Source organism: Sesamum indicum, linkage group LG8 (assembly GCF_000512975.1).
Source record: "Sesamum indicum cultivar Zhongzhi No. 13 linkage group LG8, S_indicum_v1.0, whole genome shotgun sequence".
In the NCBI taxonomy this organism is placed as follows: Eukaryota; Viridiplantae; Streptophyta; class Magnoliopsida; order Lamiales; family Pedaliaceae; genus Sesamum; species Sesamum indicum.
Genome location: NC_026152.1, coordinates 708,779 through 729,274, shown reverse-complemented (window position 1 = coordinate 729,274; position 20,496 = coordinate 708,779). Strand labels below are relative to the sequence as shown.

At 35.1% G+C, this 20,496-nt stretch overlaps 3 protein-coding genes and 1 pseudogene across 5 annotated transcripts in view; 3 read left to right on the top strand and 1 right to left on the bottom strand.

Moving 5' to 3' along the window:
- LOC105167337 (probable LRR receptor-like serine/threonine-protein kinase RFK1) overlaps positions 1-2,511 on the top strand; it is an 8,772-nt gene extending 6,261 nt beyond the window's left edge. For all 3 annotated transcript variants that reach the window (XM_020695891.1, XM_011087012.2, XM_020695890.1), the window contains 6 exons: positions 469-612; positions 842-960; positions 1,042-1,252; positions 1,339-1,576; positions 1,678-1,828; positions 1,942-2,511. In XM_020695891.1, coding sequence (XP_020551550.1) covers positions 469-612; positions 842-960; positions 1,042-1,252; positions 1,339-1,576; positions 1,678-1,828; positions 1,942-2,334 — 1,256 coding nt within the window. In that variant the 3' untranslated portion in view covers positions 2,335-2,511. The remainder of the gene's footprint in view (positions 1-468; positions 613-841; positions 961-1,041; positions 1,253-1,338; positions 1,577-1,677; positions 1,829-1,941) is intronic.
- On the top strand, positions 3,007-4,317 carry LOC105167335 (oil body-associated protein 2A-like). The gene is made up of 4 exons (XM_011087010.2): positions 3,007-3,332; positions 3,437-3,519; positions 3,601-3,715; positions 3,800-4,317. The coding sequence occupies exons 1-4, from the start codon at positions 3,065-3,067 to the stop codon at positions 4,054-4,056; spliced, it is 723 nt and encodes a 240-aa protein (XP_011085312.1). The 5' UTR covers positions 3,007-3,064; the 3' UTR covers positions 4,057-4,317.
- On the bottom strand, positions 4,235-5,900 carry LOC105167336 (annotated as a pseudogene).
- On the top strand, positions 7,877-15,640 carry LOC105167334 (serine/threonine-protein kinase STY8). Its single transcript, XM_011087009.2, has 12 exons — positions 7,877-8,886; positions 9,173-9,247; positions 9,384-9,479; positions 10,120-10,202; positions 10,278-10,398; positions 12,531-12,610; positions 12,848-12,910; positions 13,034-13,152; positions 13,442-13,527; positions 14,406-14,527; positions 14,789-14,900; positions 15,186-15,640. The coding sequence occupies exons 1-12, from the start codon at positions 8,554-8,556 to the stop codon at positions 15,279-15,281; spliced, it is 1,386 nt and encodes a 461-aa protein (XP_011085311.1). The 5' UTR covers positions 7,877-8,553; the 3' UTR covers positions 15,282-15,640.

The window sequence follows — 20,496 nt, the reverse complement described above, 5'->3', positions numbered from 1 at the left end:
AATTACAAATACTCTCTAGATCTTCAAAATTTTTCCGTTTCCATCTCATGGTTGTATGTCAATGTGGGATCCAGTGGTGGCTATAACTTATACCAGTTGTATGCTGTAAGTCAAGCTCGCCAACATCCTCTGAGGTACCATATTTAATTGGCTTGAGAAAAAAGAGAAAAGACTGAATGAACAAGACTAAGAGGCAGTAGATGAATCTTGAAGCTGATCTTCACAAGTAGCATATGATCTTTCCTCCCAGAACCACCTAAACTAGATGCATTATTATCTGTAGCTCTTTCCACCAGCTTGTTCTTGAGGTTAACTTCAGTCTTAAACCAGTTGATAACTGTAATGTTACTTTCAGCATTTACATCATGCACCTAAAGTATCAGATGATGTATAATCCAATGGAAAAATGTTTCCCCACATCTTTCTCGTCCATCTTACTTCTATTTATTTATCCACTTTTCTGTGCAGATTTCAGGGTTTGTTCGGATGGTAACAAGAAGAATATAACTGCTTATATCATAGGTGCAGTAGTACCAGTATGTGTTATTTTCTTGATATTAGGCATCCTTTGGTGGAAAGGTCTTTTAAGAGGCAGAAAACCAGCAGGAAAAGGTACTTCGCTCATTCTTTAACAGGAAAAGAATTTGATTTGTAAGCTATCCTCTGTTGATTGTATAAATCTAGTTTTATTGTTGTAGCTAACTATTTTAAAACCACATTAGTCTAGAAGTCTTTTCGCATGAGCCAGTCTGTGCCGGTCCTGGAACCCATAATCTAAAATGTGAACGGACGTTGCGGATGTTAGATTTTAAAATGCTTCCTATGTTCTTTTCATGCATAGATTTTGAAGGGCTGGAACTGCAAACTGTTGCTTTCTCTCTGAAACAAATCAAAGCTGCTACTAACAACTTCGATGCTACAAACAAAATTGGAGAAGGGGGTTTTGGGCCTGTGTACAAGGTATTAGTTTTACCACAGTATTGCTTGTTTGTTGTTCCTTCTGGTGATGATTCATATTCACTGATAGAAGAAGTGGTGCAGGGTCTGCTGCCTGACGGCACTGTGATTGCTGTCAAGCAGCTCTCATCTAGATCAAGACAGGGAAACCGTGAATTTCTGAACGAGATTGCGATGATTTCTTGTTTACAACACCCAAATCTTGTGAAGCTCCACGGGTGCTGCATAGAAGGAGATCAATTACTACTCGTATACGAGTATATGGAAAACAATAGCCTTGCCTATGTGTTATTTGGTAAACTTTTTCATAGTCCAGCAACATCATTTGGCAATTACTTCTCTCACTTTATTATTCAATGACAGCATCTGTGCCATTGTCAGATTCAAACAAAAGCCAGTTGATCCTGGACTGGCCCACAAGGTACAAGATCTGTATTGGAATTGCAAGAGGATTAGCTTTTCTTCATGAGGAATCAAGACTCAAAATTGTTCATCGAGACATCAAAGCCACTAACGTGCTGCTAGACAAAGATCTAAACCCTAAGATATCAGATTTCGGGTTGGCTAGGCTCAATGAAGATGAGAAGACACATATCAGTACCAAGGTTGCTGGAACAATGTGAGTTCCATCTGATTATATGGTCATATTGGTCAGAAATCTCTATAACCTTTTACGTAGACTTTCTCGTGCTGTAACGTATCTATTTATCCTGGCCGCAGAGGATATATGGCGCCTGAATATGCACTATGGGGTTATCTGACTGACAAAGCAGATGTTTACAGCTTTGGAGTTGTGATTTTGGAAATTGTCAGTGGCAAAAGCAACAACAATTACATGCCGAGCCACAATTTCGTTTGCCTTCTTGATTGGGTATTAAAGCATTCATTCAACTTTCACTTCATTGCATGATAACTTCAACGTTCTTGCGAACCGTTGCTTAATCTTTGTATAGTTATTTGTGTTAACAGTCGTTATCAATGTAGGCCTGTCACTTGCACGAAAACAAAAACATAGATGAACTGATTGACGAGAGATTGGGTTCTCAATTCAACGAAGAGGAAGTAGAAAGAACGGTGAAAGTAGCACTCCTGTGCACGAACGCAACTCCATCCGTTAGGCCCACGATGTCCGAGGTGGTGCAGATGATCGAGGGGAAAATGGAGATCCCAGATGCAGTTCCGGTTGTGGGGAGTACATACACCAGTGACGTGAGGTTCAAAGCCATGAAAGACTTCCACCAACAGAAGAGGAAAGAAAGCTCAGCTGGAAGTACTGATACCCAGATAAATTCAAGAACCATGCGTAGAGATGCAGGCTTTTCTTCATATACCTCTGTGTTTGATGAAATCAGCGGAAACTCTGTATCACCATTGTGAGTCCGGCTGCAGTGGTTGCAGCTGCATTCTTTCATTGGAATTAATGTTATGTAATGTAAATTTGTAGACTTAGTTTTGAGCTCCGATCATCAACACTCAACAGTGTAGCCACTTATATGAATTATAGTTTATACATTTCTTAAAATATTTCTACTAATATGGCTTATGGATTATGTATTTTATTGAGTCTCAATTTTTTACTTTTTCAGATATCTTTTTAAAAAGAAAATCAATCAGGATAAAATAAAATCATCATTTAAGGATTATATAATTATTTTTTATTTGAAAAATAATTATAATTTTTTAAACAACAAATATTTATTCATAATCATGCTTAATTTTAGAGAAGACGGTTGTAATTACTCCAATAATTATTACAATAAAGTCTGTTTATTCTTCATTTTATGATATTTACCGTAAACTAGAAAAGATATTTACTGTAGTATCTTTTTAACATTAGAAATGGATTTACCGTATCCAAACTTGTAGATATGTTCTAACCCAACCCGGTACCCACTTTGTCTGTACGTGCGCCCGCCAAACGTGTCATCAAGGATACAGGCAGTGAAGCCCCTGGCGACACGCCTCACCAGATCTTAGCCACCTCAACACCCCGTTCTTGTCTCCGTGGCAGCTGACAGCTGCTCCTCCACGCTATATATCCACCATGCATGCACTTTTCTCTCACACTTCTATCCTCTTCTGCAAAAACAGAGTTAAATTAATACTCATGGAGGCGGCGGCGGCTGAGCAGGGCGGCGAGAAGATCCCGCCGGGGAAGCCAATGAGCATGGAACAACACATGCTGGACAAAGGGGCTCAGATGCTGCAGTCTCTGAAACCCGTCAAGCAAATGAATCAGCACATCTGTACTTTTGCTCTCTATAGCCATGACATGACTCGACAGATCGAGACTCACCACTTTGTCACGCGGCTCAACCAGGACTTCCTCCAGTGCGCTGTTTATGACTCCGGCGACTCCACCGCCCGCCTCATCGGTTCCGCTTTATTTGCTTCGTCACTAACTGCTTAACTAGCCTTCAGTTTCTGTAGGCCGCTGCTTCCATGATGAGTGGCATAATTAGCTTTGCGACTCTTGCAGGGGTGGAGTATATCGTATCTGATAAAATTTTCGAAAGTCTACCTCCGGATGAACAGAAGCTATGGCATTCCCATGCGTATGAGGTCAATTTTAATTCCTGTCTCTTAATTTTGATCTTAAGCAAATTTCAAGAATTGCCCTGATTTTGTGGTAATTATGTGCAGATTAAATCGGGTCTTCTGGTGAATCCTCGGGTTCCGGAAATGGTTGTAAGACCCGAACTTGAAAATCTGGCCAAGACCTACGGAAAGTTTTGGTGCACATGGCAAACTGACAGAGGTAAATATTACCCGGCCCGTTGCAAAATTTAATTTTCAGAAAACTCATGTCGCTCTATGATCAAATCCTATATTTGTTGGTCAGGTGATAAGCTCCCAATGGGTCCACCGGTGCTGATGATGTCGCCCCAGCCAGTGAACTTGGGTATGGTGAACCCGGATCTTATTGTGAAAAGGGATGACAAGTACAACATATCAAGTGAGGCTCTGAAGAATGCTAGGATCGAAATCCCGGAGCCTGAGTGGATTAATCCTCAGGCGGATTACTGGAAGCAGCACGGGGTTGGTTTCTTCATTGACGTGGAGGCCACAGAGATGAAGAAAATAGTTCCCTTCCCCTGAGAGGGAAGAAAAGTACCTTGCCATAGGGTATATATAAAATGCTTCAGTTATCACATTGGCTGTTAGTTGACTGAAATGCTGTATGTATGTAATAATTAATGCTCGCTCCGTTTTGCCGTCATCCCAGTAGTATGAAATGTATGGACTCGCGGGCCATGTTTTGAGGTGTACATACATGTATAGAAGGCCTTCCTACCTGTGCTGGACGCCGGATATTGTGCAGTAAAATGCGATATTTCGCCACACAGACATTCTCTGTTATTAAAATCTCTCATTGTACCTGGAGGATTGTCACTCTCTTTCATAATTTTTCCACATGGACACTGCCAGTAACTCAACTTCCTCGGAGGATGCGAACCATGAAAACATTACATTACATGTATATCAAGACATTTCGAGTTCTATGCCCAAGATTTATTCTTCTTACGAGAATGGAAAAAGTTTGAGAGCAATAGGAACCCCAGACCACATGTTCCACGTTTCACTCCTTTACATATCATCTTACGAACCCGTATGGTCCACTAATGGTAGGCCGAACGACAAAAGGTTCACGATCTCTTTCCACGATTAGTTGAAACAGCTCCTGCAGGTAGAAAAGCTCTTCCGGGTTCCCTCTCGGCTAATGGTCCATGGCAGGTAAGAAACTGCACAAATACAGTGTTTTTCATCAGTATCATGATCATTAACCTGATTTCACCAAGTCAAAAACTTCATCCCAATTTCCAATGAAGTGAGCAAGTTACCTTCGCATTAACACCATCGGGCACAATACGATTCTCTGCTTTGTATTTCAGATAATCAGTCCGACTGAACTAAGTGAAACCCCTGGAATCCAGGTCCAATGTCAACAAAATTAGTGAAAGAGACACCAAAAAATAGGAAAACAAGCATCGAACCAAAAAGAGCAATATTTTTCTACCATTTCCTGCTCACAATAATCTTCTGACGACCAGGAAACTTGAATTTTGCACGTCGCAAAGCTTCCTGAGCATGATGAATGCTCGGATCTTTGCAACGGACAGATAGAAGAACCTGACCAATCGCCACACGAGCACAGGTTCCCTGAGGCTTACCAAACGCACCCCTCATCCCCGTCTGGAGCCTGTCAGCTCCAGCGCATGATAACATCTTGTTTATACGCAGAACATGGAAAGGATGAACCCTGACCCGCAGGTGGAAAGCATCCTTCCCAGCAAATTTTGCCATGTACTTGTTGCAGGCTATGCGCGCCGCTTCCAGCGCCTCACTCGACACGTTCTCTTTCTCCCAGCTCACCAGATGCACGCACAACGGAAACTCGTCGACCCCTTTTTTCTTCGTCCCCACATCATAGATTCTGATCTTGGGATCAGGCACGCCGCGGTTGAAGCGCGACTTGGGGTAAGGCTTTCCCTTGATCTGGCGGTAGCACCTAGCAGGTCCTGCAAATATCAAGAATACTCGGGTTTCTCATGTTGTGCTTTTAAGACACTGCCGTGGGGATATAAGATAATCGGCGCAGCAATCAATCATCTCATGAAGACATACATGCGTATAAACAACAATAATTTCAAGCAGACAGACACAAACAATGAATTTCATCAAAACTACTTACTTCTTCCCATGGCGGCTCTGCAGGTGCTTGTTCTTGGTCGAAATAATAATGTTGTAAGGATGGAATTGGTGGTAATAAAGCGTGTGGGAAGTGGGAGATGAAGAATCTGGGATGCTCTGGTTGGTTCTGCGTAGAGCCACCGCTTGCTCCAGAATATTGTTTAAAGCAACGTGTGAAGTATTACAGCGTTGTGAACGGCGTCAAATAAGGAATCTAACTGTAGAATTTCAGAGTGTAAAAAGGAGAGAGTGATCAATGATCATTAATTAGTGAGTAGTGGTGATTTGCGGTGACCATTCCATTTTGTCTGTGGTCGGTGATTAATGTTTAACCCTTTCTAAACTCATTAACTAGGTACTTGATATTCCAACTTTTAACCCAAATTGAGTTTGGTGGGATTCGAACTAATTATATTACTAAGTACATATATTTGTAATGTGATTGGTATATAATTTAGAGAAATCGACCAATCGTTGAGCAATTATATTACTCTTGTTATGTGATTAGTTTGATTCGATCAAACTTAATTTGGATAAAAAATATTTGTACTTGATATAAATTTTTTTAATTCAAATCGAATTTGGCAGGACCTAAATAACTTATATTACTAATGTATTAATTGATGTATAATTTAGAAAAAATAACAACTTATTATATTTATTTTTTGATTAATTTAATTTTATAAAATTTAATTTAAATAAGAATTTTTCAGTTAATATTGAGGAGTGGTCTGTGAGTTTCTAAAATATGGATTTGTAATTAAATTATATAATAAAAATGTAATTAGGAGCTGGCAAAATTCTTAAAGTTGTTGGAGATTTGATTCGATTCTATTTTCTTAAGTGATAGACGTCTCGATCTATCCTTATTAATTTACGTGACCAAAAACCTTTTCAAAATGGTATCACATGAAGTAAATGAATCATGATTTTGATGGACGAGGTTTTTGTTTTCATTTCAAAACCCTCATGTTATAATTCTTTTCTTTAAATTACGCTTCATAGTTTTATGTGATTTTATTATTTCATATTACATTTTATAGTTTAGAAGAGGATAAACGAAAATTGTTGCTCAATAAATATGGAGAATTTGGTTGTACGGCTTACTCATTTGCAATCCAACCAATTATGAATCATTCGGCCCATTTTGGACCCGATCCATTTAGACCTAACCCAACATGCACATTTCTCACCACTAATACTAGTGTAAAATTATACTAATTTTCTTATTATGTTTGCAATAATTTTATATTAATTGCAAAGGACGAGTTTGAGCACTTTATAAGTCAAGTCCTCAGGTGAATTTCAGGGTACAATTGTGAGATTCATACAAAATTAGATTATATAATACTTTCTGCGATGGAACACCAATTAAGTTGCAAGTCGTAATATTATATACATATATTTCTAATTATTGCATGATTTATTTAAAACTTAATGTTTAATCGAGTTAAATACTAAATCTTGAAGGAAAAAAATATATACCAAATCGTGAAATATAATTTCATTTCATACCAAAAAAAAAGAGGGCTCATAATTAGGGTTTATGTGAGCGGGAGGAATTGCAAGTAGGCGGAGTCCAAGTCTATTTTCTTTTTGCCTGCAAGTTGCAGCACAACAACTTGCTTTTTGGTATTAATAAATTGTCTGTCCCTCAAAATTTCTAATTTATTTTATTTTATTGGGTTCTATCAAATTAGAATTATTTTTATTTAATTTTCAAGACTTATTATGATTGACATCTGATTTACCACAAACATATCCAAATATAATTATGCTTGTAATATAATTAAATTTAATTAGGATCTATGCTAATTTATATTTTTTCCCCATAGATAATAATAGATATAAATATATATCTATATCCTTATTATTATAACAAAAAATTTATTGATCGTACTAATTTTTAATTGTTCCATTACACCATTTCATTGGTTTTATTCTTTTAAGAAAAATTATCCATAATAATTTTAATATTTTATAATTATATTTTTTCTGTAATGTTCTCCATATATTTTGCTATCACAGACTTTTATAATTTTTATTATAATTTGTTTTTTCTCTTTCACGTAATTTTTTCTATTCCACTGCTTAATGTATTCTTTTATATATATATATATATATTTTATTTTATTTAATAATTTTTTATATACTCGTAAAAATGCGTGCAACAGCAGGACTTAGTATTTTTGAAAATAACCATTATCTGGTATTAGAGGTTGACGCGCCTTTCCCGGTGGCCTAAATTCACTCTCCTCCCTCCTATTCAAAATTTGTCAACGTTTGCTTGTTCACAGGCACAGGCAGCGGTGTCACTACTCTCTCTCTCTCTCTTTTCATAAGCCATGACTTTTGATTTTTACATGAATGAATGATTTCCTAACTCTGCTTAATCCGCGATTTTTGGGTCCCAGAACTTCACCTTGGAAATCGTCCCCACAATCTAGCTTAGGACATGATCATCCATTTTCTGTGATTTTCAAGCTTTCCGAAAATCTAGGGTCTTTATCCACTTGTGTTGTATTTTCGAAAATCTAGGCTTTAAATTCTGTTTTTTGCTTGGTTTGGGTTGAGTTTCCGGATTCTTGATTGTTCAGGGTTTTGATCTTTTCTTGGACGGTTAAGCTTTTCATTGTTTCTTAGTGCAGCGGACTCTGATTCCACTTTCACGATTTGTAATCCTCCTTATAGACACATTATTTTTCTTGAGAAAGAAACAATTTCTCAAGAATACGGGATTTTTCTCGCAGGGAGGAACTCTTGATTTGGAAAAAGTTGTTTCAAGAATTCGTGATTTCTTGCAAACACTGATTCTTGATTATATATTCTTCAAGAATTGGTGAATATTTTTTTTGCAAGAAACCGATTCTTGATTCTTGTTACAAGTCTTGGTTATATTTTTCAATGGAGTCCGAGACTGCTGTGAAATTAACTCTGTTGAAGCAATCGTCTTTAGCGCCGGATAGGGACTATGAGGATCTTGATGATCTGGAAGGTGAACACGAAGATGGCGACGTGAGTGACATAGATCCAGGATTGAAGCTAATGTATTTGGCGAATGAGGGTGACTTGGATGGAATCAAGGAGCTTTTAGACTCTGGTGCTGATGTTAACTTCCGGGATATCGATCACCGGACTGCACTTCATGTTGCCGCCTGCCAGGGCCTCGATGACGTTGCCCAGCTATTGCTTGAAAATGGGGCGCAGGTGGACCCAGAAGATCGGTGGGGAAGCACGGTATTACCTAAATCTTGAGCCTCATGCATTTTCACCCTTCATTATGTATTTCTGAATGTGCATTTAAATGTTACTGCTGTTTGTTGGTTGTTTATGAAATTGACATCTAATGCTCTGGTATATGCTATGTTTGAATCTATTGATGAGTACTTTCACGCTCTGAATCAATGTCAACTGAATGTGTGAATTTTGTGTGTGTTAGGTGCATAGCTAGGTGCTGGATCCCGAACTGCCACTAATCTATCTAATTTTCTTTTTGCTGCACGACCTGCTCTTTCTTAAACAGCCTCTTGCAGATGCCATACATTATAAAAATCATGATGTGATCAAACTATTGGAGAAACATGGTGCCAAGCATTTGGTAAGCCACTTGTTTGTTATGTGTGGCACTCAGTTTTCTCATGTACAAAAAATTTCAGGATTGGTATCAATTTTTGGTTTCTTGTATTTCTCTTTTTCCACTTGGGGTTTAATGTTACATGGTGTTTCTACATCAGATGGCTCCCATGCATGTCCAAAATGCTCGTGAGGTACCTGAGTATGAGATTGATCCCATGGAACTTGATTTTACCAACAGCGTTGAAATAACCAAGGTACTTTTGTGTATTAAAATATTTTAATATAGTAACCACTAATCATTTTTGTCCGTTCCATCTTCTTTTGTGCATTGAGTTTAGTTCTAGAAGATGTGTCCATTGCATATGTAAGTGTGACTTTTATCTTATCTAGTATTTTATCTTATTGCAATAACAAGACAATAAGAACTAAAGTTGAGTTATCAAAATCTGGTGCTCGACTCATGTCTGTATTTCCTTTTGCTTCCAGATGCATTCATATTTAGCACAGGACAATTTTACTTGCCTTGTCATGAGAAAAGGAAAATGGCAAAACACACAGACAATTAGACATTGTTGATTGATGAGTGAAATGAGGTTGTATCTTGTTAACAATGTGCTAGAGTTAGACAGGGGATGGAGTAGGAGGGAGGGATGATTACAATGTGAGATTTTTTCTTGTATGATGTGAAAAGACAGTCTGAAGAGTGTAATTCTCACATACTGCAAGGCACTGAATATGGCTTCATAAGTATGACTATTTGCTGCATAGATAACTGGATTATAAGTGGTTCATGTAACAATGAATAGAGACTTGTCGACTCTTTCGTTCTTGTTACCATCTATATATGGTTATCCAAGTAATCACTTTTGCCTGATCTTGACAATATTATTCTAGGGAACCTATAGAATAGCTTCATGGCGTGGAACACAGGTTGCTGTGAAAACATTTTGGGAAGGATTTTCTGATGAGGACAAAGTGTGAGTTCTTTTAATAGATGACATATTACATAGTTTTTACAACTAGGTGTTATTTAATGTAGTTGATTTTTTCAGGGAGGCATTTAGAGCTGAGCTTGCGTTACTTCAGAAAATAAGACATCCAAATGTCGTTCAATTTCTTGGTGCTGTAACGCAAAGCAGTCCTATGATGATTGTGACAGAATATTTACCAAAGGTATTGAACACGATGCTGTTCTGCTTATTGATCTCATTATCTTTACTCTACCTATATTTCTCCACTCTCTCTATATTATTTTGTCCCTGTGGAAATTATTTTTTCTGTAGGAATTTTTTGCTGGCTAGATCCCTTTTCTCTTGGCTGAATTTTGAATATTGTACTGTTTGAAATTGGAATGTACTGTTCCTGAAGTAACCTTAGCTTAAAAGTGCTTAAGGACAAATTTTTCCTCAAATGACTTTTCTTGTTTCTGGCACTTGTGGTGCTTGTAACTCGCTTAAAGTCTTCAATTTCTTGTATGTTACTCAAGAATGGATAATACTTCTTTAATCTTCTTGAAGCGGACTTCAGATCTTGTCTGTTCTTAGGCTTGGATCCAACTCCCCCCAGACTGACTGACTTCTGTAGCCATCTTTTTCCTATCTGTAATTGAATCTTCTGAATTCTGCTAATACATGTGAAACAATTGCATAAAACTTGAAATTGTTGAAAAGAATACGACAAAGACATCTGCTCAAGATTTAGTAATATGTAGCATTTTGATTTTACCTCTTTGTTTGGCGGCTAGCGTGGTGTCCACAAATTCAGCTGCTCAAACCTTTAGGCTTCGCTACTTTTACTGTTGGCATCGTGGTATGAGGGATGCACAACTAATTAAGGCAAATGGCATAGTTATTAATGGCGCGTCATGGCTCAAGGCGCACAATGCGCAGGCTCAGCGCCATTTTACAAAAGAAGTTCTGAGCTTGCTTATGACACCATGGCGCCCCATTCTGCGCCATTGTCCATGGCGCAGAGCGCTCCTCTATGAAGCCCCATCCCTTTCGGGCTGGGGCTTAAAAATAACTAGGCGAACGCTAGTTTTTTTCAAACACTGGGCTTTCCCATTGTAAATAAAGGTTGTGCTTTTTAGCCAGCCTTTATTTCAGCTAATTTTGGAGAAAAAAAAGAGCAATTAAAATTTGCTGGAGAAAACGACTGAAATTAGCAATTAGGGCTTTACTCTTTGCTATAGAAGAAAATGCCGAAAATGCAGAAGAAAAAAGGAGAGAAAAACTACATCATATAAAACTAATGATGATGATGAGATTGGGGAAGATTTGGATTTTGATTGATGGATATTATATAATTGTATTTGTTTTATAATGATTATATAGGATTTGTTTAATCATATTGCATGCTTTGAACTCTTTTGTTTTTCCTAACACTTACTATTTTGCAAATTTCTTTTATGGTATGATGATTACAATAATTTTTAGTGTTTATATTTACTTATTTGTGCATTATAATATATTTCTGTACATGTGCGCGGTACTTTAAAAATGTGAGTGCCGCACCGCCATGTGCCATGGCTCCAGGGGACCCCATGGCGCACCATGTGTTATTAACAACTGTGGGCAACGGTCAAAAAGGCCAATAGTATCAAATGTTTGAACTTTAAAGTTTTGCTATTTATGAATAACTATTGTTGAAAGTAAAGAAACTCATACTGAGTCACTGACTCTGTTACAATAACTTAATACTCCCTGTGTACCAAAATTAAAGCGCCCATTTGATAACCATGGAGGTTTACGTAAGATTTTAAGAAGTGATAACTTTGTGCATCTTTATGGCTAGCTTGCAAAGGTAATGGTTGAGAGTTAGCAATGTCGAATTATTACTGCATTATTGTTGACAAAAAAATCCATGTTAAGAAATAGAGTCTTTTCTGAAATGTCCTAAAAGGAAATAGGAGGGATAAGTTTGGGTATGAAATAGGAGTAGATGTAAACAACTATTAACCTGCTTAACAAAATGTGATAAGAAAATCTAAAATGAAGAATAGATCACATATGATCCATATGTAATCTGTAATGTTTTTCAACACATGTAGTCTCATTGATGTTATTTAACTCGTCGCATGTTGGTTTCAGACACATGTTAAGGATACTGGATGTGCAGGGCATTTGTTTGTGTTGCTTTATGTATTTGGCTTATTTCGGACATGTTTTCACTTTTGAGTCATTTGTAGTGTCTGAAGGTGTGCAACATTGAGTCTCTTGTTGTGTCCAAGCGTCAGAGTTGACCGTGGGTCAAATCCTTCTTGATCAGTTTCTTGCCTGTATCTAATATATATCATGAACCTGCAGGGAGACCTTCGTGAATTTTTGAAAAAAAAAGGAGCACTTAAACCTGCAACAGCTCTCAGATTTGCAATGGATATTGCCAGGTTTGTTGTGTTATGATGACGTAATTGCTCTTGTTTCTATTAACAATTAGCATGTGGGTAGTAAAAGTTAATTATGCTGTTTCATTGAAACACTTGAGAGAATAGATGATTGGACTGTCTATTATGTAGAGTAGAGGTAGTAGTTTGACATTCTTGCCAGTTGAATATCGGCTTATATTGACTGTTTTGTCCACTGTACAAGATAATATTTGTCTCGTAATTTATTTGGTCTTGCAGGGGAATGAACTATCTACATGAACATAAACCTGAAGCAATTATTCACCGTGATCTTGAGCCTTCGTAAGTTTGTAGCCGTCCAACTTCTCTCATGTGTACTGTGTGCTACACAACTGGCAGAATTTTAGTTACATTTCTTTTTTAATTTCTTAAAGTGTATGTTCTTATATTTGAGTAAGATAACAGGAATATCTTGCGGGATGACTCTGGACACCTGAAAGTTGCTGACTTTGGAGTAAGCAAGCTTCTTAAAGTTACCAGCAGAGTTAAAGAAGACAGGCCCCTTACTTATGAGGAGACTTCTTGTGAGTTTTTAGCTCTTACTTTCACTATGATTTATGGTCATATCACCCAAAATTATGACTTGAGTGGAGGATCCGTTTTCCTTCATACCTGGGTCCACCACCTACCAGGGGTTCGTCTTATACATTTGATTTTGACAATAAAAAGATTTGGCTTATTATTGCCTGTTTGAAAAGATTTGGCTTATTATTGCCTGTTTGAAAAGATTTGGCACCAGTGGGTTAATGTTTAGTTGATTGTCTCTATGTATTAAACAACTGGTTGTTGGAATAATTGTCTGTGCATTGACAGGTCGTTATATGGCTCCTGAGGTTTTCAGAAATGAAGAGTACGGGACAAAAGTAGATGTTTTCTCTTTTGCATTAATTTTGCAAGAGGTAATTGATATAATGCCTCAGATTTTGATGAAGAATATTATTTTTGTTTATTTTCTGAAAAGGATATTCTTCATATAGATTTTGTTTCTCGAGAAAGCCTATAAGAGTAAAAGACTTGAAAGCATAGAAGATTATGTTTATGAGCTCTGAGAAACACCTTATGGTTTGTGAACAGAAAATTAGTTATTTCTTTACTTTGGTCATTTTTCCAAGAGTTTAAAAGAAAATCCGGACTTTGTATTAGGCCCTTTATCTAAAATATAAACATGCACTGATAATTTATTTGTTTCTTCTTATGTTTCTGGCTCTTTGTAAATTTGCCTTTGTATGTCCTGTTAGGGTGGTATGTTACATTTGGAGATCATACAAACATGATTCCTTATGGATTTTCTTTCTCATATAATGCACTTTGATAATTTTGGGCTCTTGAGAGGAGATTTGGACAGCGATTCCAATGGCTGCTCTAGATTAAACCCTGTTTCCCAATGCTGATAAGCAATACGTAAATGCAATTTTCTTTTCCATGTTTCTTTCTTGGGTGGGGTTGGGTTGCTCTGGTCTTACCTTACTCATGTCCATATTCTTAGATAGCCGCAATTCTTTCCATTCTGGAATCTGGGGTTCTAGTTCATTCATGTAAAGTATCTTTTACCAAATGATATGATCTTAATCTTGGTAATTTTGAGTTGAAAATTGTGGAACCATTGTATTCGAAATATGTGCATTGTAGTGGTTCTGGTTCATCCTTACAAAACATTTTTGGCATGAGACATGATATGGTTACTGCCATGCTATGTTTGAGATATGCTTCTTTTAACTAACTTCATTTTCAACAAGCGGCCTTTATTTTATTGATCCTTCTTATTTGCTAAACTTAGATGATTGAAGGATGCCCACCATTCCATTCAAAGAAAGATGAAGATGTGCCCAAATACTATGCTGCGAAAGAGCGCCCTCCGTTCAGAGCCTCAATGAAGCTTTATGCTCATGGACTAAAAGAGTAAGTTCTTTTTGTATTTATAAAAGATGATCTGAACCTAACTGGCACCTTTCATCATGTGCATATCGAGTTTTGGCATATTCTGTACTCTAATGCAGGAGAGACGGCCTGATGCGCTAATTACTGTGTATTATGCAAACATCTGATGCTTTCACCATTGCCATTTTCTCCTGATATTTTATTTGATAGTCATTTATAGCCATTGGCATGCCATTGCAGCATTCACCACCAGTTTTATTGGCCATTATGACTTTCTTACAGGTTGATTCAGGTGTGTTGGAGTGATAACCCGGCTAATAGACCTACGTTTAAGCAAATCATTCCCCGGCTGGATGCCATCTACAACAGCTTCGGCCGCAGAAGGCGTTGGAAGGTTTTTCTCTCCCTCTCTTCCTATCTCATCTCCCTGTCAAGACCCCTTCTTTATGTTCTGCCCACTGCTTCTCATAGATACAAGTAACCACAAAGCAAAGGCGTGTGTGCAAAAGGAGCCAAAATATCTGTTACGTTTGTTATCCATTAAAGTTTATGTACAAGTCAATGAAAAATTTTGTAGGCTGACTATATTAATTGGATTGGTTATGTCAATAACGACCCCACTGTGTAAGATTAGATTTCGTTTATTCTCGTCCTCAATTTATAAACATGGCATTGGCAGGTGATGAGGCCATTGAAATGCTTTCAGAACTTAGACTGGAAGAAAGATGGTTCTAGTTTAGGCCGAGATTCATCTAGATCTGAAGGAAGCATCTAAATTCTGCAGGACACGCCCTCTTTTCCTGTCTTGAGGCCCCAGGAGTTGTTACCTGAGTAGTGCTGAAACTAGTCAGTGTTGTTCTTTGAGATAGGATCATTATTTGTGTTTCATTTGATGATAGTGTACAAAAAGAACCTGTACATTTGTTCCCTTCTTGCGGGCTGAGAACAAGTAATGAGCCGCCGCCTTATTTTCGTGTTGTTTCATGAAGTTGCCAATGTCTGTAAATTATTGTAGCAGTTTAACAGGTTTGGTTATGGACGCTGCGATTTAGCTTACTGGACGACGTTTGATAGAGCAAGTGATTTTAACAACAGTTAATCAATTGTAATGCATTTAGCCATAGGCTTCCAGCAGTCTTCTTGCATGATTTTGTCTGATTCAAATGATTGCAACTATATATATATATATATTTGCTGCCAGATAATACAGTGCAAAAGATGTTTTTACTCTTACATTAGTTGTTAGGTTAAATTGCAATTTATCTATCCGTACAGTGGAAAATAGGCAAGCAATTCCCTTATGAAAAAAAAAAATAGTAATATATTCCTTATGTTCTTCAAAATGTAGAAATTTACCCATCTGTGTTTAAAAAATGAAGCAATTTACCTTTTTATTTAAGGAGGTGAATTGCTTCATTTTTTAAAATATAGGAGGGTAAATTACTATTTATTTTTTATAGTGGGATAATTTGTTTACTTTCAATATCACACAAGGGTAAATTGCTATTCAATGTCAAAAGATGGATTTTGACCAAGTGTTATCATGAATTTTGACCAAATAATACGAGATAGTGCAGCATAGTTCAGCAAAAAGGTTACAACGAGGGCAGTTGGGAGCAAAAATATCCTTTTATGGGTACAAACTTTGGTGTGGAGATATCACATTCGATATGCTGCCATTCAAAAATATAAAGTTAAATTATTCCAACAACAAAGTAAAAATTATTTGGATTGGAGGATGGGAAAAAACTAGTCTTTGGAGCACCATTGATGTCAATAACCATATTGATCATGGCTTTGGTAAAGGACCACAAACACATTATAAAAGCTGTCTGAACATAAGAAGAAACAGATCTTGAAGCAGTCCTATTTTCTACTTCATCTTCCAAAATTATGGAAGCACCACACATATTTTACCTCTCTTAGTATTCCCGGAACTCTGGTTAAGGAATTTTGCATGTGTCTGAAAGAGTAAAATCTGCCAGATCAAATCCATTGTTAATGGTAGAAATAACTACGAACGATACCAAATTAATCCAAACCCTACATTCTTGATCGTAATCTGATACCATACCACTTAAACTTCTCAATCATAACAAAGGGGTAATGAATCGTACAGCAGTAAACCCTATAGCTGGATTTGCCGATGGAGTTAGGTATGTGCATTGAAAACCGTGCAAGAATTTCAACATCAAGACCCCGAAAAAACACATCAGGTTTTGTTCTTGGTGGTCCCTTGTTGAAAACATTATTGGTCCTCATCAAACTTTAGAGCATCTGCTTCCCAATCCCAGCATATATATGTGTAAGATCATGCATAAATCAGAATGATCAACGAAAAAGTAAGATTCTAAAGATCATCAGATCATTCTTTTGAAATTTCTACCATTTATCTTTTGGTGTGGTAATTCAAAGGTTGAGTAAAGTACACACACACATGTACATATATAAGGGAATTAAGTAATAATTAAGAGAGAAATATTTAGGGGAAAAAATAAAAAAAATTTCGTCCTTTAAACCCTAATTTTCTCCCCCCAAAAATTAGGGTTTGTAAGTTGAAATTGAAAGTTTGGGAGAAAGGGTTTGGAATGTTGAGAAATGTGTATTTTAATTGTGAGAAATGATATTAAGTAGATAATTGCACCTGTATTTCACTACTTTCCAGCCAACCATTTTTTTATTTTTTATTTTTTATTTTTATTTCAACCCAATAGTAGCATCACACATGTTAAATATAAAGGACTAAATCTGTTCTACTAAAATATGTATAGAACTAAATCTGTCTAGTCAATAGTTACAGGACTATAAATTTGTCAAAAATTCCAAAATTATTAGGACTCAATGTGTTTTTTAAAAATATAAAAGACGAAAAGTAAAACTGCCCTATAATTACAAGAGAAAAGTGAAATTTTGCCTTAACATAAAATAATTATTTAAATAAGTTTATATAAAAATTCTAAATAAATTAATGTATCAAATATGACTATATCAAGAATTAATATATAGCAATTTTTTAAGTATATAAATAATAACATATTTATTAATTTAATAAAAAATAATAAGTCTTTCAAAACATATATAATATAAAATAAATTTTAAAAATAAAAATAAAAAATAATAAGTCTTTCAAAACATATATAATATAAAATAAATTTTAAAAATAAAAAATAATTATTAAAATATATAAATATTATTATAAAAAGTAATATATGTAAATTTTAAATATATAGATATATATATATACATATATATTAGTCTAATTTTGTGACTATTAATATTATTATTTAAATAATATTATTATTGAAAATATTGGTCTAATTTTGTGATTATTGATATTATCATTTATTATCATTTAAATAACATCATTATTGGAAATATTGGTCTAATTTTGTGATTATTGACATTATTATGTAAATAATATTATTATTGGAAATATTGATATAATTTTATGATTATTGACATTATTATATAAATATAATTATTATTGGGAATGTTAGCCTAATTTTATGATTGTTGATATTATTATGTAAATAATATTATAATCGAGAATATTGATCTAATTTTGATTATTGATATTATTATGTAAATAATGTTATTGTTGGAAATTGTAACTGAATTTTGTGATCGTTGACGTTATTATGTAAAGAATAATATTACTCAAAAGATTAGTCTAATGTTCTGTAAATAATAGTATTAATAATATTCTATAAATAATAATGTTAATAATATTTTGTACATAATAATATTAATAAAAAAACACAAGAATTACATAAATTACACAATTATACAGCTATACTATAAAGTTCACAAAAATATTTAACAATATAACACAATATACAATAATTGCATAAATTATACAACTATACAATAAATTTCACAAAATTACAGAAAATATTATAAATTCACAAATATATTTTAATTTTATATAAATATATTATATTTTCAAAAACTTTTATAATTTCAAAAAAATATATTTTAATTTCAGCAAAATATATTATATTTTCAGAAATCTCTTACTTTTCAATGCATAATATTTGAGTGTCCAAATCTTTGTAAATTTTTAGTTTATGGGAGTTTTCAGAATGAGTCAAGTCATCTATCATATGAGAGGCTAAATAGTTGGATTTCCAACAGAGGAAATAATATCTATGTAATATTCTATTTATTTCTTCAATAAAAGTAAGGTTTCTATCCGATTTGTTGTCCAAAATTCTATTAAGTCCATATATTGGAGTGTCTTCTACGCCCTAAGGTAGAAAACAAAATAGGATTGTGTTGTTTGTTATTGAATGAGCCAAGTACCTGCGAACTATCTGTTGTAGTAGTGTAGTTGGAAGAAGTCTGTAAAACTGAGGACTTGAAATACCCAGAAACAAGGCGGGTCGAAAAAAGGTATGAATTTGTGAGGGTTTAATTTATTTCGGAAGTATGTTTGACCTAACTTGGAGCATGTAGTGTACTATGGTTAATTTTTAGCTATAAGCACAAAATGGTTATAAAATGAGCTGAATGACCAAAATCACGAACATTTAAAAGTTATAGGACCATTGCCAACTCCAAAGTTACAGGATTAAAATTGCCAACCCTTACAGATACAAAACTCCCCAAAAAAATTGATTAGAATCCTTAAATCGGACTAAATGTGCAATATTTTGCAAATTAATGATAAAAATAGGATGGTGGTAAGTTTTACATGATCAAAATTAAGAGGGGACAAAATTAAATGATGACTTTTCCCCCCAACAAATTAATGTGATCTTATCATATTAATTAAGTTATTTATTAAACTAAAAGTAAATGATTCTCTTATCAAAATTTGATTGGCCAAACCAAACATTAAACTATACAGCAATAATATAGTGGTCATGTAATTATTTCAAATATGAATCGAACTAAAACTTTGGGTGTGATGAATTTTGGATATATATATTGTGGTGGTAATACTAGATACACACAATTAAGATTCTCTGTTATCTTCCCTTCCCTGTTGTAATTAGTACCCTGCAACTCCTACTTCTTTTCCTTGTCATCAAACCAATCCTTCACTCTATCCCTATTATTTGATCAGTCTAACCTAATTTCGCCATTGAAAATGATAACTCTTATATTGGCCAAAACAAATGACCTGTTCATATTCATATCTCCAGATTCAGAGATTTATTAGGCTAGTTAGGAAAAAATGCAATTCTCGTCCACTAACATAAGGGCGGTGACACTTTAAGTCCTGAAATTTATAATAAAGAACTATATTTATGAAAAATGCCAATTTCGGTTCAAAAAATCTTATTTTAAAAATTCCCAATTTCTTGGTGTCACGTGTAAGTCATGTGACAAATTCTGGCCAGATTAAGGTTTTTCGGACCAAAATTATCAATTTTCGAAAATTACAGTCACTTGCAAATCTTGAATTGATCAAGACTGGAAATGCCACCACCTCTATGTTAATGAACCAAAGTTGTTAAGTACAACTGATAAGTCACAAGGTTCCGTGTACTTTCTATTATTCAATTGTATAAGCAATCCAATACCTTCAAGTATGATGTTTACTTTACATTATATGGAAACCAGTAGAAATTATTATTTGGATTGAACAACTTAACCCACCTAATAAATGGGGTGAGTTATTCAACTCGACTACCCTAAGTAAACATATAATAATCTGTACAATTTTTTTTTTTTAATTCTGTCACCAAAATAATTTATATCCCAAAATCAACAGGTCTAAGATGAGATGAAAAGTAAATGTAGAAGAAATCAAAGGGATAATTGCTAATTAATAGCAACCACAAACAATATTAATTCATGGAAATGCAGTTATAGAATTTAGGCTTAAAAGGTAATTTTCGTCCCCTAACTTTCGAACATTCTCGTTTTAGTCCCCTAAGTTACTAAGGTTTCTATTTGGTCCCGTAAAATTGAAAAATTCTCAATTTTAGTCCAATTTTCGCCAGAAAAATGAGGGTCTCATCGAAAAAGATCACGTACCTTTA